We start from the raw sequence: 25,628 nt of genomic DNA, 5'->3' as shown, positions 1-25,628 counted from the left end.
CCTGTCCAGGTCACCCTGTAATCTCCTAACATCCTCATTACATTTCACCCTGCCACCCAGCTTAGTATCATCAGCAAATTTGCTAATGTTATTACTAATACCATCTTCGATATCATTAATATATATTGTAAAAAACTGCGGTCCCAGTACTGATCCCTGCGGTACCCCACTGGTCACTGCCTGCCACTCCGAAATGGAGCCGTTTATCACTACTCTTTGTTTCCTATCAGCCAGTTATTACTATCTAGATGTGTCGTAATTTCATCCTTTATAATTGACTCCAGCATCTTTCCCACCACTGAGGTCAGACTAACTGGGTCTATAATTTCCTGCTTTCTCTCTCCCACCTTTCTTAAAAAGTGGTACAACATTAGCCACCTTCCAATCCGCAGGAACTGATCCCGAATCTATCGAACTCTGGAAAATAATCACCAACGCATCCACAATTTCTCGAGCCACCTCCATCAGTACCCTGGGATGTAGACCATCAGGTCCCGGGGACTTATCAACCTTCAGATCTAACAGTCTCTCCAACACTAATTCCTGGCAAATATAAATTTCCTTCAATTCTGGTCCTTCAGCCGCTGTTACCTCAGAGATTGCTTGTGTCTTCCCCAGTGAACACAGATCTGAAGTACCAATTCAACTCTTCTGCCATTTCTTTGTTCCCCGTAATATATTCCCCTGTTTCTGTCTTCAAGGGCCCAATTTTAGTCTTAACCATTTTTTTGCCTTTCACATACCTAAAAAAGCTTTTACTATCCTCCTTTATATTTTTGGCCAGTTTACCTTCGTACCTCATTTTTTCTCTGCATATTTCCTTCTTAGTAATCCTCTGTTGTTCTTTAAAAGCTTCCCAGTCCTCCGTTTTCCTACTTTCTTTGCTATGTTATACTGTTTCTCTTTTAACTTTATATGTTTCTTAACTTCCCTCGTCAGCCATGGCCACCCATGCCTCCTCCTAGGATCTTTCTTTCTTTTTGAAATGAACTGATCCTGCACCTTCTACATTACACACAGAAATATCTGCCATTGTTCCTCCACTGTCATCCCTGTTAAGGTATTGCACCATTGAACTTTGGCCAGCTCCTCCCTCGTAGCTCCATAGTTCCCTTTATTCAACAGAAATATTGTCACTTCCGATTGTACCCTCTCCCCCTCAAATTGCAGATTGAAGCTTATTGTATTGTGGTCACTACTTCCCAATGGCTCCTTCAAGGAGACACATACAAGCATTTCAAGGCCATCTTGGAATCAAATGGAGTGTTGTCTTCTTAGACGTTTTGGGATTACAACTTTTATAATCATTATTTTGGTTTAAGCTCACAAGGTACTATTAGTCACTTGCAGAAAAACAAACCTTTTTGACAATAGATTGCGCTTTTATAATCCCAGATATGCTCACTGCCTTTTACAATAACTTAGTTTAATAGTGCCTTTTAACTTTGGTAAAACATGTTTCATGGGAACTCCATAAGACATGGTTTAATGTGGAATTATTTAAGTTCATTGTAGGACAGAAAGCCAAAGCTTGCTTAAAGAATTTTAAGAGAAAGTGAGGGCTGCAGGTGCTGGAGATCAGAGCTGAAAATGTGTTGCTGGAAAAGCGCAGCAGGTCAGGCAGCATCCAAGGAACAGGAGAATCGACGTTTCGGGCATAAGCCCTTATGCCCAAAACGTCAATTCTCCTGTTTAAAGAATTTTAAGAAGTATCTTGAAGGAGAAAATGGGGGTAGAAGTGGAATCGTCTCGAGAGTAGCTTCCAGATGTTCGGGCCAAGATTACAAGAGATTGAAGAGCTGGGGAGGGACAGAGGCAAGGTAATATTTCAAAATAGTGTAATTTTCTATTTTTCAATGCTGTCTCAGTGCTGAAAACTTCCCTTTTTCTCACACTGGACATGGTGCCCTTAGCCACATTTAGGAGCAATCCTTTATAAAATTACTGTAAAATTATATAGTTTCAGCAGGAACAAGAAGGATTACTCATCGCTTGCCAGCTAAGCACCATTCCTGTTTGAAAGTATGTCATGTGGTGGAATTGTATCGGACACAACATGGTACAGCTCATACCTTAATAACTGAATAACAAAGTGTTTGCCAAATGTGCAATCTCTGTGGTAGCACCATCGTAATTAATCATATTCTGGAGTTTTGGAATGTGTTTTGAGAGAAAATCATTTACATTTACAATATTTTCCAATCCACCTGTTCAGGGACGTTAGTACTGTCCTCTGGAGCAGGTGGGACTCAGGACATTGGTTAGGCCACTGTTGGAATATTGCTTGCAATTCTGGTCTCCTTCCTATCAGAAAGATGTTGTGAAACTTGAAAGGGTTCAGAAAAGATTTACAAGGATGTTGCAAGGGTTGGAGGATCTGAGCTATAGGGAGAGGCTGAACAGGCTGGGGCTGTTTTCCTTGGAGCGTCGGAGGCTGAGGGATGACCTTATAGAGGTTTACAAAATTATGAGGGACATGGATAGGATAAATAGACAGACAAAGTTTTTTCCCTGGGGTCAGGAAGTCCAGGGAAACTAGAGTGCATAGGTTTAGGGTAAGAGGGGAAAGATATAAAAGAGACCTAAGGGGCAACTTTTTCACGCAGAGGGTGGTACATATATGGAATGAGCTGCCAGAGGATGTGGTGGAGGCTGGTACAATTGCAACATTGAAGAGGCATTTGGATGGGTATATGAATAGGAAGGGTTTGGAGGGATATGGGCCGGGTGCTGGCAGGTGGTACTAGATTGGGTTGGGATATCTGGTCAGCATAGACAGGTTGGACCGAAGGGTCTGTTTCCGTGCTGTACATCTCTCTGACGCTGACTCTGACTCCTGGCTCAGATTGGGCATTACCACCAGGCCATAAAACATTTGTTTTTTTTTTCTTTATTCTCTTCTTGTATCCAGAAATGCTCTGACATAACTGAATACTTTTAGTTTCTCATCATCAATTTCCTCGCCGTTGTTTTTCCAATTGACAGCCACCACCTGGAAATCACCCGTGGTTTCCAATTGATTAATTTATCTGCAGAGCCAGGTAAGGGTGATGCAGTCACACCGAAAGTAAAGGGAGGAGGCTGAAGAGAAGAGAAGTTGGAACGAAACGAAACATGTATGTTTCATGCTAAATTCACAAACTGCCCTGAGGTGCTCAGGCCTGTTGCACCTATGCTGGCCATTTGAAAGAGAAGTTGTGCTTAATCCTACATTTTTGTTTTAAACTTTTAACTCTAACTTCCTGCCTGATTCTCTTTCAGAATTAATTTTTGGAATCACCTACCAACACTTTTTCTTGAAGGCAGGACATTCCTAATCCTGTCTCCTCTCTCTAGTGAAAACATTTGCCCTTATCTCTGCATTTTTTGCCAATGATTTTAAATCTTTGACCCCAGTCACTGACCTTTGCAGAGCATCTTTGCTCAGTCAAAGTTTCTCATACAGTAAACCCTTATTAGGTTAGTTCTGAACTTTCCAAGGAGAACAATTTTGAGTTTAACAACTTCCCCTGAAGCTGAGTTCCTTCAACCCTGGTAAATCCCCTCTGAACCATTCTAGAACCCAAAAGCCTTTGTGACTTAAATACTGGAAATCTGAAAATAATTCTGTGGAGAGAGTAACAGAGTTAACATTTCGAGTCTAATTGACTCTTCAGAGCTGAAAGGGTCTGGAAAATCTTGGTTTTATGTGTTGTTGACAGAGATGGGAGGTAGAGCGGGTAAAACAGATGGTGAGGGTGCCCAGAGAAACAGCAAAACACAAACGTGCTAATGGTAGTAATTGATGTGAGAATACTTGTGAAAAGGAGAAAAATGAGTCTGAGAGCAAAGTCAGCAGACACAAACAAGACACTGGTTTGGGGGAGTGGGGATGGGAAAGAAAAGATGTAGGATTTGTAATAAAAATGGAGAAATGTTCTGAGGTTGTGGAACTTCATATAGATTTAGATTAGATTCCGTACAGTGTGGAAACAGGCCCTTCACATAGATTTAGGTTAGATTCCCTACAGTGTGGAAACAGGCCCTTCAGCCCAACCAGTCCACACCAACCCTCGGAAGATTAACCCACTCAGACTCATTTCCCTCAGACTAATGCGCCTAAATGGGCAATGGGCAATTTTTAGTGTGGCCAAATCACCTGACCTGCACATCTTTTGCACTGTGGGAGGAGACCCACACAGACATGGGGCGAATGTGCAAACTCCACACAGACAGTTGCCTGAGGCTGGAATCGAGCCTGGGTCCCTGGCTAGCCACTGTGCCGCCCCTAATCAGAGTTAATGTTTCAGGTTGAATAACCCTTCCCCAGAACTGGGGATCCTCAGAAGGATGACTTGACCCGAAACATTAACTCTGATTTCTCTCCACAGGTGCTGCTGGATCTGCTGAGCTTTTCCAGCAATTTCTGTTTTTGTTTCTGATCTACAGCATCTGCAGTTCTTTCGGTTTTTATTTGATAAACAAAGTGGTCTCTTTTAGTTTTCTCTCGCCCTTTCTATAATTCCAAGTAATGCAAGTGCCTTTATAGCCATCCTTTCAACTTACCCTGCCACCTTTTTAAGGATTTGTATGTACTGACAACAGAGACTCTTTGCTCATGTGCAGTTTTCAAAACTCTGCCATTTATAATATGCACTGTTACCATTATTAGCTCCCCCTAAAGTGTGTTTCATAATTTTCATGTGACCTGGTCCTATGGTAAAACAAACAAGGTGCCATTTGACGTCAGCATGTAAGAAAGAGGCACTGAGATTGATGACCACTTGAATGGTTTTTTGGAAATAGTGATTGAAGGAGAAGTGCACAATGGAGACATGGTGTTTTTCCTCTTCAAGAGGACATTTAACATTCATTTTAAACAGGAAATGTGGGTTTAAATTAATATCTAATTCAAAGGACAGTATCTCTTTAGTAGCATTGCATTGAAGTGTTGACTTAGCGTGCTCAACAGTGATTGATAGCCAACTTGTTTCCCTAGCGTATATGCATCCCTTTTGACCTTTCGAATGTAAGAGTTTGGAGCTGGAGTTGGTCATTTGATGTTGTGGTTCTGTTCGCCGAGCTGGAAATTTTTGTTGCAAACGTTTCATCCCCTGTCTAGGTGACATCCTCAGTGCTTGGGAGCCTCATGTGAAGCGCTTCTGTGGTGTTTCCTCCGGCATTTATAGTGGCCTGTCCCTGCCGCTTCTGGTTGTCAGTTTCAGCTGTCCGTTGTAGTGGCCGGTATATTGGGTCCAGTCGACTGGGACAACATTACCATTATAGGGCAAGCCAAACAAAGAACAGCCAGGGAATTCCTAGAAGCATGGCACTCATCCACAAACTCCATCAACAAACACATTTACCTGGACCCAATATACCGGCCACTACAGTGGACAGCTGAAACTGACAACCGGAAGTGGCAGGGACAGGCCACTATAAATGCCGGAGGAAACACCACAGAAGCGCTTCACAGGAGGCTCCCAAGCACTGAGGATGTCACCTAGACAGGGGACGAAACGTTTGCAACAAAAATTTCCAGCTCGGCGAACAGAACCACAACAACGAGCACCCGAGCTACAAATCTTCACCCAAACGTTGGTCATTTGAGTCGGCCATTCTATAGGATTGTGGCTGAACTCCCCAACGCCTGGCCTGCTCTGCCATACTAGCTCCCAATATTTCAAATATCAGTGTACCTTCTCTTGACAATTGAAGAGTGTGTTAGAAAGAGGCAGAGTGTTTGAAGGAGGGAGGAAATTGATGTATAGCGGCTTTTGAAAATAGTGCCTGCATTTTCTTCACTAAGGGCAGCAGAGCAGTGTGTGGTGTAGTGAAACATCCAGCAGTCAGAGTGGTTTTCGGTGATTTTGATCAGAGTGCAATGCAACTATTAATACAGTACACCGGTTCAAATTTAACAACAAATTTATATAGCACCTTGGACATTGTACTCTGTACTCTGTTTTGACTTTCCCCCATGATCTTTCCCTTCCCATTACTAGAAAGCTACTTCAATCCCACAGCACTCCAAGATCTCTCTCATCAAGATTGCCTGACATATTCAGATTGGGTGGAACTTTTGATGCAGTCCCCAGCATTAACCCTTTCAGAGCTATTACATTACACAACACCTTCAGTTCCAGGATCTTGTTTCTCACTTGCTTGGAACTGGTCTCGCAGTTTATTCAGCGATATTTGTCTTCAGGTGACCACCCGAGAGTGGTTATTGCTGCCCACTCCAGCCACAAATGCATCTTCATTTATCTATCACTGAGGATGAACATTGCAATGATATTCATATGGAACTTTTCACCTCTGGTGCCATTCTTCTTTTGGTCAATACTACTTTGCTGTTCGATCACTACACCAGAGTGTAGAGGCTGTTGTCTCATGGCTAGACTGTTTTGTTTTAATGCCTTTAATGTCCAGATTCTTGTTCAATGACTTATCAGGTAGTGGAGCTTTGTCCATATTGCCTTTTTCCATATTCAAAACATGTTTTTACCCCATTGTGAGAATCGTAAAATTCAGTTATCCTTTCATTGTTTCTGTCTGGCATCTTCTGACGAGTCTTAGTTCTAGTATGTATGCAATCCGTTCCTCTTCATAAAACAAGATATTGTCCTGCATTGTAATTTTACTTTTCTTGTGGGTTCACACCCAAGCATTGGATGGATACAGAAATTCCACTTTGTTTCTGTGGCCTCGTATCCAATTTCTCACTTCTTTGAGTTGTGGCTATTTTGGAAAATGAGTATTTGCTGTTACCTCTCTCTATAATCATCCTTTCAACTGGAGCAAGGCGAAAGTATTTACCAGTCACTAACTCCATGCTGTTTGGCATTAAATCTAGGGAAGCAATGGCTTTGTGGTATTATTGATAGACTATTAAACCAGAAACTCAACTAACATTCTGGGGAGCTGGGTTCAAATCCTGCCGTGGAATTTGAATTCAATAAAAACTCTGGAATTAAAAGTCTAATGATGACAGAATCCATTGTTGATGGTTGGACAAACCTGTCTGGTTCACTATCATCCTTCAGGACAAAGCTATCCTTACCCTCATCTGGTCTACATGTGACTCTGGGCCCACAACAATTTTTTTAGAGTTAACTCTTTACAGCCCTCTGGGCAATTAGGGATGGTTAATAAATGTTGGCCAAGCCAGCAACACCTCATCCCATGAATTAACAAAATAAAAGAAAGTCTCCATTTCTCTTTAACTCTATTAGATTGGTACTGATTACTCGTGCAAGCCTGAAACACATGCCCATGACCTGCATGATGGTCCTACATTCTGATTATAAGGTGCACAGCAATTTCAGGCAATTTTTCTGGAAAGGACGTGTCTGACGGTTTGGCCAATATGACAGCTAAAGACTGATTTGGCTCTTTGTTGCAGTTCCTTCATTACTGCTCCCTTGACCAATTGTTTTGTCCTGCAGTATCCTTTTTTTTAAAAAAAAAAGACGCTAAACTGATTTAACGTAACAACAAAAGTTGATGCTTAAGGTTGATCATTTATGTAGCACCTTTCTTAATCATTGGACATCCCAAAGTATTTTACAGCCAATAAAGTGCTTCCTCGATATGGATTTGCTGTAATAATGTGGGATGTACAAGAGCAGGATTGCTGTTTGTGGGTGATTGCAATATTTAGTGTTAGAATGACCAGATAATCCATGTTATGATGATGACTAAAGAATGAATACTGTAAATATTTGCAAAAATTAATTCTGTAGTTTTCAGGCTCTGAAAGCAAACAAGTAAAAACAAAAGACTGTCATTTGATTTTTAACTGTCTGCATTCATTTCAAATAAGTGAAAGTAAGATGGTATGTTCAGGATTTAGAGAGCAGCTCGTGTGACCAGTGTTGACAAAACTGATGTGACCGAGAAAAGAGGTTGGCAGCTGAAGGTCAGAGAAGGATTTCCCATCGGCGAAGCTGCTCTTTTTATTTTTATCCAGGGACATGGCGGAAAAATACTTTGCAAAATATTTCCCAATACTGCGATGGTTTTCAAATCTTGACCTTGGAATTTTATTTTTTTTGCTGGGGATAGTTATTGCAAGAGTAAAAAAAATTTTCAAAACTCAGTCTTCACTTAGTGCTCTATATATGTCATTGTGCAGAAAATTAATGTTCAAAAAAAATGTTGTGAAAGTTTTGATTTTTTTTTTACCGGACTATCAAGTGCCTCAGCTTAAGAGTTATTTTAAAAAAGAACAAAAGATGAGGAAAGATATTAACAGAGGAAGGAGAACAGCGGTGAGGGAGGGTGCGTCTTTTAAGATAAGTCTAGCTAAGAAAGTTGTTCTCTGGTGTGTTTTCCATCTTTTCATTAATGTTATTAAAAGTTTAATAATAACACTTGTGACTGAAGTTCACAATTTTATTTTAAGTGATTTTCTACAGGCCCTGCTGATGTCAGGAACCTACCTCTGTCTAGAAAACAAGCTGCCACTGTTTCAAAGCACTGCTTCATGGTCTGATAGTAAAGATGCAGGTGCAAACACCTCTGATAATATTAATTTGAGGAAATATGAAAATAGCATGTACAGATTGGGCGTGGCACAGCTTAAAAGGTTAAAGTTTGACAACTTACATAAACCTGACTTGTATTGACTGCAGAGGGATAATCAAACTCGATTGTTCTCAAATATCTTTTAGTTAAAACTGAAAGAACTGCAGATGCTGGAAATCTAAAACAAAAACAGAAGTTGCTGGAAAAGCTCAGCAGGTCTGACAGCGTTTGTGGAGAGAAATCACAGTTAACGTTTTGGATTCTGAGGAAGGGTCACTCAGCCTGAAGCAGTAGTAGATGCTGCCAGTCCTGCTGAGCTTTTCCAGCAACTTTTGTTTTTGTATCTTTTAGTTGAACCATTTTCAAATAGATTAGTAATCACAGACTCCGCATCTGTACTATGCAGCTATATAATCAAGAATGAAAATGTTCTATATTGTACCACCCAGAAGTCAGGCAAGATTCCCCAGTCTGTTATATATTTGTTACGCTTCTGGGTGAAAAAGGATGAACTGACTCTTCTGATTCACACAGCTCCTTTGTTCATCACAAGAAGATTAATTCAAAAACCGATTTCCTCCCTTGTGGAAACTTATTTCCTAGACCCAAAAGAACTTCCTTTTAAAATGATCCAATTTAGCCAGGCTTTCTTGAGTTAACGAAGAGTGGATTTATTAATTATCAAATGCCAGAAGAATTAGAAGAAGCAGGTCCACTGGGGCGGCACAGTGGCTCAGTGGTTAGCACTGCTGCCTCACAGCACCAGGGTCCCAGGTTCGATTCCAGCCTTGCAACTGTCTCTGTGGAGTTTGCACATTCTCCCCGTGTCTGTGTGGGTTTCCTCCGGGTGCTCCGGTTTCCTCCCACAGTGCAATGATGTGCAGGTCAGGTGAATTGGCCATGCTAAATTGCCCATAGTGCTAGGTGCATCAGTCAGAGGGATATGGGTCTGGGTGGGTTACTTTCGGAGGGCCGGTGTGGACTTGTTGGGCCAAAGGGCCCGTTTCCATACTGTAGGGAATCTAATCTAAAATGTTCTATAAAGTGATATTTAGATCTGTCTTTGAATTAGTCACTGGACAGGTAGTTACATGTGGCCATTGCATTGGGGGTTACTGATAGTGTTCCATTGGTCATTGAGTAATTGCTCTCCGGATTCAGTTTTGCTGTTTGGTTGAGATTCTGTTCTGATTCCTTTTGACTGACTAAATTCCAGCTTTTAGGGAAAGAGAGCTATTTGCTTCTGTACCCCTTTGTCTTGTTAATTGTCTTCTAGCACTCAGTGAGAGAATCCTTCCTAACTGCAACATGGATGACTAGGAGTTAGTTATTTGACTGTGACCTTCACAAGTATGCTAATACTTGCACCAAGGTTAGTACAACCCTTCAAAAAGGGGGAAGAGGCAAGTCAAAACAGATTGGACTGTACTTTTGTAGTCACAAGAAATCAGTGAGGGGCTGACAATTTTCTGCTCATTGGACTCTTTCCCCCCCCCCCCCCCCCGTTGATTATGTCTGAAAACTGCACACATTTTTTTGTGTATTTTTTTTAAAAGGGAAAAGTACAAAGGTATCTTAGCATGCTCAGTTCCACCAACACACTCCAGTAGAGTTGCAACAGCGTTTTTAACCCTGTCCTTCTGCTTTTCCCTTTTAAAAGAAAAATACACAAAATGTGCATATTGGGGATATAATCTACAGGAGTTGGCTTGGCTGTTGAGCAAGAGATTGTCAGCCTCTCATTATTTTTGTAATCACAAGAAATCACAGTCCAATCTGTTTCGACTTGCCTCTTCTCCTTTTATGAAGGCTTGTTGTTTTAAGCTCCATCACATCCGTAGACATGACATGCTGTGGGTGTTCTCTCCATGCAGCCACTTACTTTGTATCCACAGCCATTTCTGGCTGTGTCAGCCCTTTTTTTTAGAAAACCACCATTATGAAGTTACACATTTAAAATGTCCACAGTACTTAAGGATTCTGACCCGTGGCTGTGACAATATGAAAAATGTTTTATAATATAAGGAAATGCATGCTTACTTATCAGCGAGATTAGTTTACCTCTTTGTTGCTGTACTGTATGTGGTACTTAAATCAACTCTTTCTTGAACAGCTTTGGTAGCTGTGAGTCTGCCTGGTGATTGTACTGCTACTCATTGTTCCATCACACGCATACCCCTCCCAGGTGAGAGACAGTCATCTACTCTGTGCTGCAGATTTGTGACTGCTTCAGCCTCCGAATTTGCATCAAGGCAGTCTCCTGCTGCAAGGCAATTAGTTAGTGCTGCACACACTGAAACACAAACAGACAGACGCACACACTGAGACACAGACAAACAGAGACAGAGGCATACACTGAGGCAAGGATGTGCACACTGACAGGCGCATGTGCGCACAAATATACGCGTGCACACACAGACACACACAGATATATACACAGAGACATACACCGAGACACAGGCTGACATTCACGTACATGCACACACCCCAAAACACAGGCTGACGGACATAAACAAACGGACACGCGTGCATGGACACACACACTCTGACCGTACACATGCACGCGTACACACCCTGAGAGACAGACAGACAGACAGACAGACATACACAGACACTGACAGGTGTGCGGGTGCGCACACACACTCAAACACACACACAGGCCTCCTGCACCAAACAAAAGACATGCCAGACATCAGTGGGCAGCCGTTTAGAAGCCAACAGTCCAATCGAGGAGCGTAATGATGGGGGTTTGATGCGATAGATGCAGAAAAGCTACTTTTTCTGGTGAGGTAATCCTGAATAGGAAGAGCACAAAACGAAAGCTGGGTCAGTCAGAGGAGGCAGCAGGGAACATCTTTTGTCAAATCTGTCCGTTCCCCCAAACAGTTGTGAATGTTGGGTCAAATAGAAACATAGGAACCGAAATGAAATCTCTGTAAATCTTAAGAGTTTTATATAAAACAAATAACTGTGTGGATGCTCGGGATCTGCAACAACAAAAAAAAAGTTGCTGGAGAAACTCAGCCGGTCTGGCAGCACCTGAAAAGAGAGAGAAAAAAAAAGTTAACATTTTGAAGAAGAGTCACTGAACTCAACGTTAATCTTTTTGAGCAAGTTGCTATCTGGCACTGACAGTTTTATAAAGGTAATTTAAGTGGTTTCTTCCCAAGGGAAAAAACATCCCCCTATTTTCTCGAATTGAAAGCATGTCTTGGAATCACTTGGTACTTTGTGGGCGGCACGGTGGCACAGCGCCAGACACCCGGGTTCAATTCCCGCCTCAGGCAACTGACTGTGTGAAGTTTGCACGTTCTCCCCGTGTCTGCGTGGGTTTCCTCCAGGGGCTCTGGTTTCCTCCCACAGTCCAAAGATGTGCAGGTCAGGTGAATTGGCCATGCTAAATGCCGGTAGTGTTAGGTAAATGTAGGGGTATGGGTGGGTTGCGCTTCGGCGGGTCGGTGTGGACTTGTTGGGCCGAAGGGCCTGTTTCCACACTGTAATGTAATCTATCTACTCTCCAGCCCTGAAGAAGGCTGTTTGTCCCATTGTGTCTGTACCAGCACCCTGAAAAAGCTGCCATTCCCCTGTAACCCTGCAAGTATTTCCTTTTGACTTTTAATTGTAATGCATTTAGCATGTGCATGGCATTCACAAGAAGCTGAGAATAGTGTGTTGGGTGAAGTCTGATTACAGCCTTTGTGGTGATGTTCGATTAAACCCTGCAATAGATAGGCATGTTTTTGTGGTTTGTTAGGTTAGCTGGCATTGCTCCTGGAAGGAAGGGAGGCATGCCTACTGGATTTAGACAAAAAGAAACTGAAGCAATTATAATCCAAGTAAGTAATCAATGTCTGCTGCTAAGTTTGTTGAGGTTTAAAACTTGAAACACCCACAGTTCACTAGTATTTCTTGAATACATTTCTTGTATTCTTTGGAGAAAGCTGCACCGCTTAGGGTCCTTCCCTTTAAAAACAAGGTTCAAACAACTGCAGCATTTGATTGTGTGCCATCTTGCTTTGCCAATTCATTTTTGCCAGTTCGTCAGTCCTCATCTGAGGAAGTTCAGTTTTTACATGGTTCTGTTCATTGAATGAAAGAAAAGTGCAACATTTGAGAGAGGCTATTTGGCCAATCACATCTGTACTGGAACCTCCATAGAAACATCTAATTAGTTCCACTACCTGAGTGTTGCCTCATTTCTCCAATTAATCATCCAGTTCTTTTTTTAAAAGCTGCAATTAAATCTGTTTCCACCACCAACCAATAATCCATTCCAAATCTAACCACAATTCTTTCCAGAAAACAAGCTGTTTTTTTTCTAATTACCTATCCTTATTTTGTGAATGACACTGATTACCAGGGACAGAAATTCAACCACCCCTTCATTTTGTTCTAGCGCAAACTCTCAAGATTTTAAACATCTCTGTCAAATCTTCTCTGGTCATCTCTGGTGTAAGGAGAACAGCCCAATTCTCTGCAGAACTGCAATCCTGCATCATCTGAATCACTTCAGTAAATCTCATCTGCGCCATCTGTAGATTTTTTTTCTGCATTCTTTATTCATTCATCGAATGTGTTTCTCTTTGCACTGTAATCATTTGTTACCCATTCCTTAATTTCCCTCAAACTGTGAGTGCCTTGCTAAGGCCATTTCAGAGGGCAGTTGAGTCAACCACATCACTTAAGGTCTGGAGTCAAATTAGATTAGATTAGATTACTTAGTGTGGAAACAGGCCCTTCGGCCCAACAAATCAATGCCAACCCTCCGAAGAGCAACCCTCCCAGACCCATTCCCCTACATTTACCCCTTCACCTAAAACTACGGGCAACTTAGCATGGTCAATTCACCTAACCTGCACACTTACCATGGCTAACCGACCTCGCCTGCATATTCCTAGACGCTATGGGGCAGTTTACCAATCCATCTAACCTGCACATCTTTGGACTGTGGGAGAAAACTGGAATACTTGGCAGGAGCTCACACAGACACAGGGAGAACATGCAAACTGCACTTGCAAACAGTCATCCAGGCCTTTAATTGAACCCAGGTTCCTGGCACAGTGAGGCAGCAGTGCCAACCAGTGAGCCACCTTGCTGCCCTGCTGTAATGCATCCTGTAGATGGAAAACACTGGTCTTATTTATCAAACCTCTGGTTCTCAGGTTATGATCTCCATTACCACTTTAATACTTCCATGAAATTGCCTTGGAATTTCCAAAGTTGATATACATCTATAATGTAAATTTACCTTGGCCAATTTAGTTTTTGTTCCAAATGTGCAGGTATTAATAATCCCTTTGGCATTGCTGCTTAGACTGTGCAAGGATACACACCAGCTCTGCAGCTAACCTCCAAAGTTAGTTGTTAGATGGTTTCTGACCAAAATGGTGATGCTTCCAAAGACTCAATCCTCAGAGCCACCTGGTGGCTGAAACTGGAACTCCAGCATAATCATTGGATCTGGCAGAATTTAATGTAAAGGGAATACAGTAAATTCAGACATAATCTGCAGGAAAGGAAATAACTTTTAGTTGACAGGACATGCATAGATTTTCTAAAATCCTCTGTTAGTATCCTCTTTACAAATTTCTGTTGAAACTTCTTATTTTTAAGGTATGTGGTAACATTGCTTCCCCCCACCCCAATTTTCTATTCTATTTCAGCAAAAGGTTTTGTTGCTACTAGTAAACATTTATTGTATAGCTATGCTTGCTGTCAGAACATCCATGTTTTTCATTGTTCCTTCACTGCCTAGGTCTCCTGCTTCTCTGTCTCTTTCCTCTTTTTTTTCCACTCCTTTCTCTCTCTCTCTCTCTTTCTCTCTTTCTCTCTCTCGTCTTCTCTCTTTTTCTTCTCCTCCTTTAATATTCTAAAAGCTACCTTAATGAAACTTTTAGATTAGATTACTTACAGTGTGGAAACAGGCCTTTCGGCCCAACAAGTCCACACCGACCCGCCGAAGCGCAACCCACCCAGACCCATTCCCTTACATTTACCCCTTCACCTAACACTACAGGCAATTTAGCATGGCCAATTCACCTAACCTGCACATTTTTGGACTGTGGGAGGAAACCGGAGCACCCGGAGGGGACCCACGCAGACACTGGGAGAATGTGCAAACTCCACACAGTCAGTCAACTGAGGCAGGAATTGAACCCGGGTCTCTGGTGCTGTGAAGCAGCAGTGCTAACCACTGTGCCACCATGCTTTTATCACCTGTCCTAATGTTGATTTATGAATTTGATGTCAAATTTGTTTGACTTCATTTAAGCGATTTTGGATCTTTTATTTTATTGAACGAGGTACACAGGACAAATTGATTTTGAATAATCTTTTTAGTACTTTTTGGAAAGATTAAAATCCATGCAGTTTTTTTGGTTTTTAAAACCATGAGCGCACTGGCAAAGGCTGGCATTTATTGACAAACCCTAATTGCACTTGAGATGGCTTAGGACAACCACTCTCTCCTTTTAAAGGAGCTACTGAAGCAGCGCCTAGTGTGGAAAGAGGCCGTTCGGCCCATTGAGTCTGCACTGAACCTCCAAAGAGCATCCTACCCTTTAAGCTACTCTATCATGTGGCCCTTGCAGTGCTTTTGGCTGAAGAATTCCATGATTTTGACCCATATCTTTGACATGGAAAGTCATCAGCTATCTCTCGGCTGAAGTTTCTCACAGTTCATTTTACAGTGTATTTAGCACCGGCATAGTCTCTGTATTTACAGTTTGATGGAGGATGAGATGTCTAGCCTTCACAATTGGAGTGAGAGGCACAGGCAGGGAGGAAAGCAAGAGCTGATAGCTGAGAGGCTGACTAATAGAACTGGTTAGGTCTGTTTATGGCTGTAACATTTAGAGGAGTGAGATATTTTAGCTTTCGGTCATAAATAGCCCTCAGACATTAAAGATGTTTGCTTGTTTATGCCCTTGGGTATTAGACGGTAATTACAGAGTGGTGTCTGCAAAACAAATTCCAGTCATGTTTTTTGTACTGCTGCCCCTCGATCGTGAAACAGCTGACTTGTGGTTGTGATGATGGTGTACAGTGATGTCATTCATTCTTGGCTGTTGCCAGTGTTACCAATCCCCAACAGTGTCCTACGCGATTCCTGTCTGAGACTATTGGCTGACGTTTTTCTGGCTCTTTTACAAACTGTTGAAAAATAACATGCAGTGAGCTGAGGGCTGCAGATGCTGGGAAGTGGTTACTGCATAAAGGTGACTGAAGTTCAGTTTTCTCATTCTTTACCCAGGTTTGAGTTCAATATGCCTTTCCTTCTGAGTTTGAAACAGGTAATTCTGCTGATGTTATGCTTTACACCCGGAATTTGCAATCCAACCCAATCCAAATCCTACCCTCTTCTTCCCCCCCCCCCCCCCCGCTGCCTTGTGTGTTTGACTTGATTATATTTCATGCTTGATTTGAGTTTTATCATTTGTCAGCATCACCCTGCCCTGTCAAAATAAAATATTTGTTTGGCATGCATGACTTTGGAACCTCAAACCATAACACTGCATTGTTAGATTTTAAATAAATCAAGAAGAGACATTATTAAAATTTGTATGGTGCCAAGATTGATGATGTAAGCATGTGAGAGTCCTTTATTTGACCAAATTGGAAAGACTGCGCACAACGTAGAGGATGACTTGGATGCTGCACGGGCTTGTTTTTGTTGAATTTGTGATGTTTGCACCTCCTGAGGTATCTGTCTTTTTCTCACTGCTCTTGGTAATAGCATTTTAATTCCTTCCTTCCTCCCCAATTTCCATAATAATTACTTCCCATATCGCGCACACTATTTCATTCCCTGCTTAAGGCAATGCCGTTACCTAAACTGTTAGCATCCTGGGGTCACTAGAAAACTGCACTGGTTCTGCCAAATAAATACAACGGTTACAAGAGTAGGTCAAAAGTTAGGAATCCTGCAATGAGTAACTCCTGACTCTCCAAAGCCTGTCCACCATTTAAAAAGTGTAAATCAAGAATGTGAGGGAATACCCCCCACTTGCCTGGATGGGTGTAGCTCCAACAACGCTCAAGAAGCTTGACACTATCCTGCTTGATTGGCCCCACATTCACAAACATCCATTACCTCCCCTACCAATGCTCAGTAGCATCAGAGTGAGCCATCCACAAGATGCACTGCATTCACCAAAGATCCTCAGACAGCACCTTCCAAATCTAAGACTACTTCCATGTAGAAGGACAAGGGCAGCAGATAGATGGGATCACCACCGCTTGCAAATTCCCTTCCAAGCCACTCATCATCCTGACTTGGAAATATGTTGCCATTCCTTCACAGTTGCTGGGACAAAATCTTGGAATTGCCTCCCTAAGGGCATTGTGGATCTAACACAGCACTTGGACTACAGAGGTTCAAGAAGGCAGCTCACACCCACCTTCTCGTGACAATTAGGGACGGGCAATAAATGTTGGGTTAGCCATAGCCACATCCTGCAAGCAAATTTTTAATTACCAGTGCAGATTCAATGGGCCAAATGGCCTCGAGTAGTTATTTCCATCTTCTGCAGTTTGAAAGAAAAAATAAAGTTACATTTATAGAAACCCTTTCCACATCCTCAAGCCACCCCAAAGCATTCCATCTCCAATTTCTGGAACATAGTGCAACTGGTTGTTGTGTTTGCCTAACAGCAAGGTTCCCGAAGCAGTAATGACTTAAATAACCAGCCTCACTCTTTTTCATGGCACCTGGTGTAGAAATAAAGCAAATTCATTAATGATTTAAAGAGATTTGAACTAGTATTGGAATGTGTAGGAATCACAAGGTATCAGAACAGTGCGGGGAGGTGATGCAAATTAGAAGAACTCTTTCAAAGAGCAAGTACAGGGATGGTGGATGGAATGGTCACCTTGTTCTCTTCTACAATTTAGAGGCTGACCAAGGTGCTAGGGGAAAGCTCCTTTCTCTCAAGGTGGTACCACAGGATCACTTCCATCCACCTAAAGGAACAGATGAAGCCGTAGTTTAATGTCTCACACGACAGACAGCATCTGACAGCGCAGTGCTCCCACAGACAAGATGTGTGCCCATTTTACTGGAGCAAGTCCTTAAACTCACAATCATTTGGATTTTGAGGTGAGAGTGTTACCACTAGGTCCAGGGATGAAAGGTTAGGAAGGAAATTGGCAAAATTTGATGCAGGTGGAATGATCAAATCTGGGAGACAGGTTTTACAAGGTGGGAATCGATAAGGAGCGAAACAAAGACCGAAACAAAAAGCAATGGGTAAACGAGATTTGAAATAAATTGTTGGGAAGAACATTGACATGGCTTATAAAAAATTCAAGTGGCAGTTAGATACGCTCTTGGAAGGAAAGGGAATTGAAAAGTATGGTGAGCAGATGGAATTGATTTTCTTTTTAAAATAAAGGTGAGGCTTAATGAATCTAAGTGACAGAGCACTTCATCTTTCTGTAGGTACATGCAAGTCAAAATTGCAGAAGTTCCTGTTGCCCACGGAGTTTAAAAATCATGACCGTGGCTTGTCCCTACCATCCTTCCTGCCACCTTGCGAAGGTGTAGACCCCTTCACACTGTCCTGTTCTCATTGCACATAACAATACACTGTGACCACTTCTCAATGCTCAGTGCTTATGCCCCTTTGTCACAGTTAACCCACTGGAGTAACTCCTCTCATAACGAAAACTCAGGCTGATTCTCTTTGTTCTTCATTGCTCTCAGTGCTGCATGTCTACAGATGTTAACTATGGTTTTATGAAACTTGATACATTTTGTTTCTCGTACAGGCTAAAAACAAAAATCAGTGTGGGGATTTTTCTCATCTCAGTGGCTATTTTCACTCATTACATTAGTTTTCATTTAAGACACTGACAGCAGATGATATACTGTTGTGATATCATTAGAATGCTGCTTGTTTATCATCAAACTGTCATGTAAAGTGGTGAATTTCAGGCCAGCCTTTTGCATTGTCCCTGACCATTATTACCCCCAGTCATTCTTCTCTTAATATCCAACTGGAGAGAAAATACATGTCACCCAGTTTATTATAATTATAAACAAGCAATCTTAGAATGTCCTAAAGGTTACCATTGAATAGGATTTGATCTGGACCAGCCTTGTGAATGCTGTGGTGACAAGAGCAGATGAGAGGCTGCGAATTCTGCAGCAGGTGATTCAGCCCCAAAGCCTGTCCATCATCTATAAGGCCCAGTCAGGAGTGTGAAGGAATTCTCCCTACTTGCCTGGATGGGTGCAACTCCAATGACACAAGTTTCACACATCCAGCATGCTTACTTGGCATCACAGGCACTGCATTTGCAATAGTTTATGTCATCGAGTAACTCACTAAGCCACCTTCAACAGCAGCCTCCAAACCTGTGACATCTACCATCCAGAAGAACTAGGACAGCAGCTGTATGGGGCACCACCGTCTGCATGATTCCCTCCAAGCCTGTCACCATTCTTATTTGGAGCTACATCAACGTTGCTTCACTCTTGTTGGGTCAAAGTCTGGCAACTCCCTCTCCAAATGATACGGTGGGTGTACCTAGATCTAATGAACCACAGCGATTGCAGTTAGTAGCTCGTTATCACTATCTCCAAGGGAAATGTGAACCTACATAAAATGCTGGCCTAGCCAGTGGTTCCCACGTTCCATCTACAAATTTGTTTTTTTTTAAAAACTAATGTGACTGCTCAGAAGCAAGCCTTTTGAATCCTGGAATCCCCACAGTGTGGAAACAGGCCCTTCATCCTAACAAGTCTACACCGACCCTCTGTAGAGTATCCCACCCAGACCCATTCCCCTACGTTTACCCTTGACTAATGCACTTAAACCTACACATTCTTGAAAACTATGGGCTAATTCACCTGACCTGCACATCTTTTGATTATGGGAGGAAACTGGAGCACCTGGAGGAAACCCATGCAGACACAGGAGAATGTGCAAACTTCACACAGTCACCCAAGGCTGGAATTGAACTCAGGTCCTTAGCAATATGAGGCAGGACTGCTAACCACTGAGCCACCATTGCAATCCATTCATCTTATTGTCTGTGCTGACTTGTTAATAAAGCTCTCCATTTAATTCCACTCCTCTGCATTTATCCCAAATAGCCAATGTTTTCAAGGATTTATCCTATTCCATTCTGAACCTTTATAATTGAATTGTCTTCCACCAGTCTTGTAAAATTCCAGATCATAAAAACCCACTTAAGAGTTTCCTCATCTATCTTGTGGTTCTTCACCCCATTATCATAAATATGTGAACACTGATTACTCAAATCTGACTAGTCATCATAACTCTACTTTGCTCAGATTATCGAACCCTTCCAAGCTCCTTTTTAAATTCTCCGTATTCTAATGAGAACAATCCTATCTTCTGTAGTCTCTCCCAGATAAATGAAGTCTCTCATTCCTGGTATCATTCTGATAAATCTTCTCTAAAGCAATCTGGCACCAAAAGCTGTTTCTCGAACAAACTGCAGTTGTCAACTGTATCTGTTTGAGAATCCAGCCTCACCCTCAGCTGCTGAAACCCTCATGCTTTTGTCATCTTCTGATGCAACATTCCTAATGCTCATTTGCTGTACTTCAATTCCTAAATCACAATGACTGTGTTAGGACACACATTAAATCTCACACAACTTCAAGGACAATTAGGGATGAGAAACAGCTTCTCCAAAGCAATCACCATTAAATGGTATATTTGAAGATGCTAAATCCCATTTGTCCAGAACTATATAATGAGTTCATACTATTGAACTGTTCAACAATAAAGAGAAATTGCCTATCTCTCTGTTTAGCAATTCTGTGGAGAGAGAGAGAGGAAAACAATTGTTAATGTTTTGAATGCAAAGACTCTTGTTTGGAATTGGATTTTTCAGTTCACTTTGGGTTAACGTAATCATGTTTGATTGTTTATGAGACTCTGGCAGCTCATTTCATGAATAGGATGCAGCTGTTGAGTGAATGTGTCTTTTGGCCTTCGTATCATCTTGTTCTCTAATTAGCCAGTGGGAGTAGACTTGACAGGAGACTCCCCCAGAATTTTCCTGTTCTTCCTGCACAACAAGTTTTGTTTTATTTTCATGGAATGTCAGTGATCCTGGTAATACTAGCAATTATTGTCCTTCCCTATTTGCCCTTGATTAGGTGTCAGTGTGCTGAATATTTGGAATAGCTTGCTAGGCCATTTCAGAGTAACTACCAGTCAATATCATTGCAAGGGTCTCCCAATAAAGGCATGGATACCATGTGCTGCCTTAACCACCTTCTATAGCTATCCTGCTCCATTTAGGCCAGACCAGGTAAGAATGGTACATTTCCTTCCAGCGAAAACATTTATGACCCTACTGGAAGGAAGTCTATATAATTGATAGTAATTTTGAGTGCCATTGATGAGACTAGAGTTTATTCCAGGCTTTATTAATAGAATTTAAAAGCACCCAGCTACCTTGGTGGGTGTGAATTTGTTTCCCAATCATAAGCCCAGACCTCTGGGTCACTATTCCTGCCACATAACAACTGAAGGAATCTGAAGAAGGGCTTATTCCCGAAACGTTGATTCTCCTGTTCCCTGGATGCTGCCTGACCTGCTGCGCTTTTCCAGCAACACATTTCCAGCTCTGACCTCCAGCATCTGCAGACCTCACTTTCTCTACATAACAACTGTTACCATGCCTCTGCTTGGCGTACTGCCATTCGACCAGGTAAGGCAATTCTCAAGGATTCTATGGTTGACTCATAGACATTTACAACATAGAAGGAGGCCATTTGGCCCACTGTGTCCATGCTGGTCAGCAAGGATCTGACTATACCAATGTCATCTTCCAGATCTTGGAGGCTATGGTAATACAAGTGAATGTCTAAATGCTACTGGCATGCGATGACAGTTTCTGGCTCAACCACCCTCTGTGACAGAGTGTTCCGAATTCTCACCACTCTCGGGGTGAAAGTATTTCTCCTCAAATCTCTCTTGATCTTTGTCCTCTCAAATTCAATCTGTGTCCCCTAGTTATTGACCCCTCCATTGGAATAGAAGTGCTTCCTTATCCTCCCCCTCATAATCTCATACACCTCCTCCAAGGAAATCATCCCCAGCCTATCCAGTCTTTCCTCACAGACTGAGACCCTCTAGCCCAGGCAGTATCCTAGTAAATCTCCTCTGCACCCTCTCTCATGAATCCTATCTCTGCTATAATATAATGACAAGAACTGCAACAAGTACTCCAGTTGTAGCCTAATCAGCATTTTTTTTAATACAGTTCCAGCATAACCTCCCTACTCTTGTATTCTCTCCCAATAAAGGCATGCATCCCATATGCTGCCTTAACTACCTTGTATACATAACCTTCTCCTTCCTGGGGTCTGTGGGCATGCATACCAAGGTCCCCTGATCTTCAGTCTTCTAATCTTCGTTTCATTCATTGTGTAATCCCTGGCCTTGTTAGCCTTCCCCAAATGCATCACCTTTATTTTCCAGGTTGAATTCCATTTTCCACTACTATCCCCTGCTGACCAATCATGTTAGCCTCCTACAATTCCTGAAATCTTCCTCTCTCTTTGCTATGAAAACTGATAGGATGGTAAGCGTGTCCTTCTTCATTTCCCCTACATTTGAAGTCCAAATCATTAATGTTCACAACAAATAGCAACGGTCCCAACCAGTATTTGTTTCTCATCCCTAATTGTCCTTGAAGTTGTGTGAGATTTAATGTGTGTCCTAACACTCATCGTGATTTGGGAATTGAAGTACAGCAAATGAGCATTCGGAATGTTGCATCAGAAGATGACAAAAGCACGAGAGTTTCAGCAGCTAAGGATGAGGCTGGAATCTCAAACAGATACAGTTGACAACTGCAGTTTGTTCGAGAAACAGCTTTTAACAGGAATGTGTTGCAATAATTTCAGTCACTAGTTCTGCTTGCTTTCCAGTTTTAAAATAAAATCCAATAAAACCTGCTGCAGTTCATGAAATAGACTTTATCATGTACTGTTTGCTTAAAATAGATTTATAGTTATTGCATCAACAGAATCCAGTAATCCTTCCTTGGATTATTTTAACTTAACTATTTTAACCAGGTTTTTTGGATTTAAACTTTTACTCAATTCTTCTTCAAATCTTCCTTTCTGTAGGTTCAAAATTGCACTTCTTCAGTTTTTCTCCCCTAACTTCAACATTTTTGTTCTTGTGTATCCTCTCATGTTTATGTGCAAGACACAGTCCCTCACTTACTCACCGATTATGTAACATTTATCATTCTCTGACTGTAATTCCTATGATAGCCCTCACCACTCCCACTGAAAGTGCCAAATGTCCCTCTGGTCTCAAATTCTCTCCACTGGCCTGGATGGATAAGGCTCCAACAACCCTTATATTTAACACTGTGCTGGACAGAGTAGTCTGCTTAATTTGCACCTCACCCCCCCACCTTCAATAGTCCCTTCTTTCACCGTTAATGCACAGTTGCAGTGGTCAAGGGCATCAAATGTTCAGGAACGTCACCACCCGCAAGTTCTCCAAGTTGCACACTTTGTCTTGGAAATATAATGCCTTATCATCCCTGTTTCTGGGAGTCTATCTGCCCCAAGGACTGCAGCAGTTCAAGAAGGCAGCTCAGCACCATCCATCTCCAGGGCACTTACCTGAGCAAGGATCAAGAGAAGGCCGTTCGGCCCCTCTTGCCTGCTCTGTCATTCAATAAGATCGTGATTTTAACCCCAGCTCTACATTCCTATATACTCCTGATTCACAGTGAAGAATATATTTACCTCTGCCTCACAAATATTGAAAGATTCTGCATCCCACTGCCTTTTAGAGGAAAGGAATTCCAAAGATACTCAAACACTTGAGATATGTTTCTCATCTTTGTCGTAAATAGTTACCCCCTTAAAGTATCAGATGGGTTGCTGGTGTTAGCCGGGGGGCAAACAACATTACAGTAAGTGTCTCGGGCCCCTTTCCCATTCTAGGAATCACAGGATAGGATCAGCGCATGCAACCAACCCTGATGATCATTCTTCCACACTAAACTCCTCTTCTAAGACCAGAGGAGCAGAATTAGGCCATTCAGCCCATCGAGTTTGCTCCACCATTCGATTATGATGGAAATGTTTCTCAACCCCATTCTACAGCGGCCTTCCTGTAACCTTTGATCCTCTTACTCATCAAGAAACTGTCCATCTCTGTCTTAAAGATACTCAACGACTTACCCTCCACAATCTTCTGTGGCAACGAGTTCCACAGGATCGTCACCCTCTGGCTGAAGAACTTCCTCCTCATCTCAGTTCTAAAGGGTTGTCGCTTCACTCTGAGGCTGCGCCCTCAGTTCGTGGTCTCTCCTACTCGTGGAAACTCCTTCTCCACATCCACTCTATCCAGGCCTCTCCGTATTCTGTAAGCTTTAACGAGATTCCTTCTGAACTTTGAGTACAGACCCAGAGTTCTCAACCACTCCTCATATGACAAGCCCTTAATCCCCAGAATTATTCCTGCAGACCTCTTCTGGACCCCCCTTCAGTGACAGCACACCCTTCCTTCGATATGGAGCCCGAATGTGGTCTGACCAGAGCCTAAACCCTATCAGTGTCATCTTCTCTCCTCCGTGCATATCTAGCCTTAACTTAAAAGCATCAATACTTGTTCTCTCAGTCAATCTGGATTAATTTGATAAAATTGTTGATACTTTAAACTGGGAACTGAGAACAGGTGAAAATGTTAACCTAGGCAAATATTCCGTACCATGCTGGAGTGTTGCATTGCCATGCAAATGACAATCCAAGCAATTGTCAGTCCCATTCTTTTCCCACAGCACCCAATAGGGTCTCCTTGGTCCCCACTTCCCATCAGCATCATTAGCTGCCCTTCTACACCACCTCCTGTGGGAATGCCACCACCAGACACACACTCCCTCCACTCCCACACCTTTCCCTGTGACGTGCTGAAGGTTTAACACCTGCCCATTTACTTCCTCCTCAATATCCAAGGCCCTTGACACACCTTCTAAGTGAAGCAGAGATTTACCTGTCTTTCATTCAATCCAGTCGACTGTATTTGCTGTTCCCAATGTGTGTCCTTTTGCTCTGGGGGAGGTGAAATACGGGCTGGGTGACTGCTCTGCCGGCACCTACATTCTGTCCACAAAAATGACCTTGAACTTCTGGTTGTCTGCCAATTCAACACGCCACCGTGTTCCCACCAACATTTCTGTCTCTGGCTTGCTGCAGTGCTCCAGCAAAGCTCAGAGCAAGCTGGAGAAACTGCACCTCATTTTCCGCATAGGAACTCTGTAGCCTTCTGGACTTAATATTGAGTTCAGTAAATTATTAGAGCCTGGGCACCACGTTCCATGTCCTTTTCCCACCTCCACACCCCAGGCCTAGTCAATGCCAATCCATTTTCACCACCTTATGAGCTTTTTTCCTACCCAGGCTCACAATTATCCATTCCTTTATTTGCCTGACTGTCTTTCTCTCCCTATGGTTTCCATCTTCACCTATCCACTCATTCCTTTCAACCCCCCCACCCCCTCCCCGCCACCAGCCCAAGTCTTCAGCGTATATCCCACCTTTTCCGAGCTACAATCAGTCTTGAAGGGTCACTGGACCTGAAATGTTGACACTGCTTTCTCTCCACTGCCAGACCTGCTGAGTTTCTCTAGCAGTTTCCGTTTTCATGTCTGTCCTGTTCTGTTGGTTCAGATAACTATTAACTATCTCCTAGCTCTATTTCAAAAGGAATAGAGTATTCACAGAGAGCCCCAAGATGCTGTACAAAGGAAACTGTATTTCAGGAAATAATCAAAGTAAAATCTCTCCGTTTTGAGTAACTCCAGCATTTAAGAGCGTGGAGGAATTTCTCAGGGATGGGAAGTGTTATACCAGTGACTTTCATTTCACCCTTTTAACTTTTTAAGTGAAATTTGTCTGGAAATGTTGAAGTTGGTTTTTTTTGGTGCAACTTGCCAACCTCAAAATTACTTTTGCTTCAGGATTTTCCTGCTGAAAACAGATTGTTTCTCTGCTCGGGTGCATGCCTCTTTGAAAAACATAAGCATTGTTGAGCTTGGTGAGAATTCATCGTGTAACAACCAACAAAACATTTATGATAAAGTGATCAGAGTTTGAAGTAATCGAT

At 42.3% G+C, this 25,628-nt stretch overlaps 1 protein-coding gene and 1 long non-coding RNA gene across 7 annotated transcripts in view; one reads left to right on the top strand and one right to left on the bottom strand.

Annotated features, from left to right (window-relative positions):
- Positions 1–25,628, top strand: part of wbp1la (WW domain binding protein 1-like a) — a 120,197-nt gene that overhangs the window by 55,660 nt on the left and 38,909 nt on the right. The window contains exon 2 of one of the 6 annotated variants that reach the window (XM_043713048.1): positions 15,761–15,800. The exons of 3 other annotated variants lie outside the window; for them this stretch is intronic. In XM_043713048.1, coding sequence (XP_043568983.1) covers positions 15,774–15,800 — 27 coding nt within the window. In that variant the 5' untranslated portion in view covers positions 15,761–15,773. Of the gene's footprint in view, positions 1–15,683; positions 15,726–15,760; positions 15,801–18,910; positions 19,028–25,628 lie in introns of those variants that run through there. 2 more of the 6 variants (XM_043713049.1, XM_043713045.1) reach the window with 2 other exon arrangements.
- Positions 11,439–23,852, bottom strand: LOC122561336. Its single transcript, XR_006314993.1, has 3 exons — positions 23,705–23,852; positions 13,757–13,968; positions 11,439–11,547 (listed from the first exon to the last, which is right to left on the bottom strand). It is a non-coding gene; the product is annotated as an uncharacterized LOC122561336 (long non-coding RNA).

The sequence above is a fragment of the Chiloscyllium plagiosum genome, chromosome 22 (assembly GCF_004010195.1).
Source record: "Chiloscyllium plagiosum isolate BGI_BamShark_2017 chromosome 22, ASM401019v2, whole genome shotgun sequence".
Taxonomy (NCBI): domain Eukaryota; kingdom Metazoa; phylum Chordata; class Chondrichthyes; order Orectolobiformes; family Hemiscylliidae; genus Chiloscyllium; species Chiloscyllium plagiosum.
The sequence above is the reverse complement of the archived record's forward strand: the minus strand, read 5'-3'. Positions and strand labels throughout refer to the sequence as shown.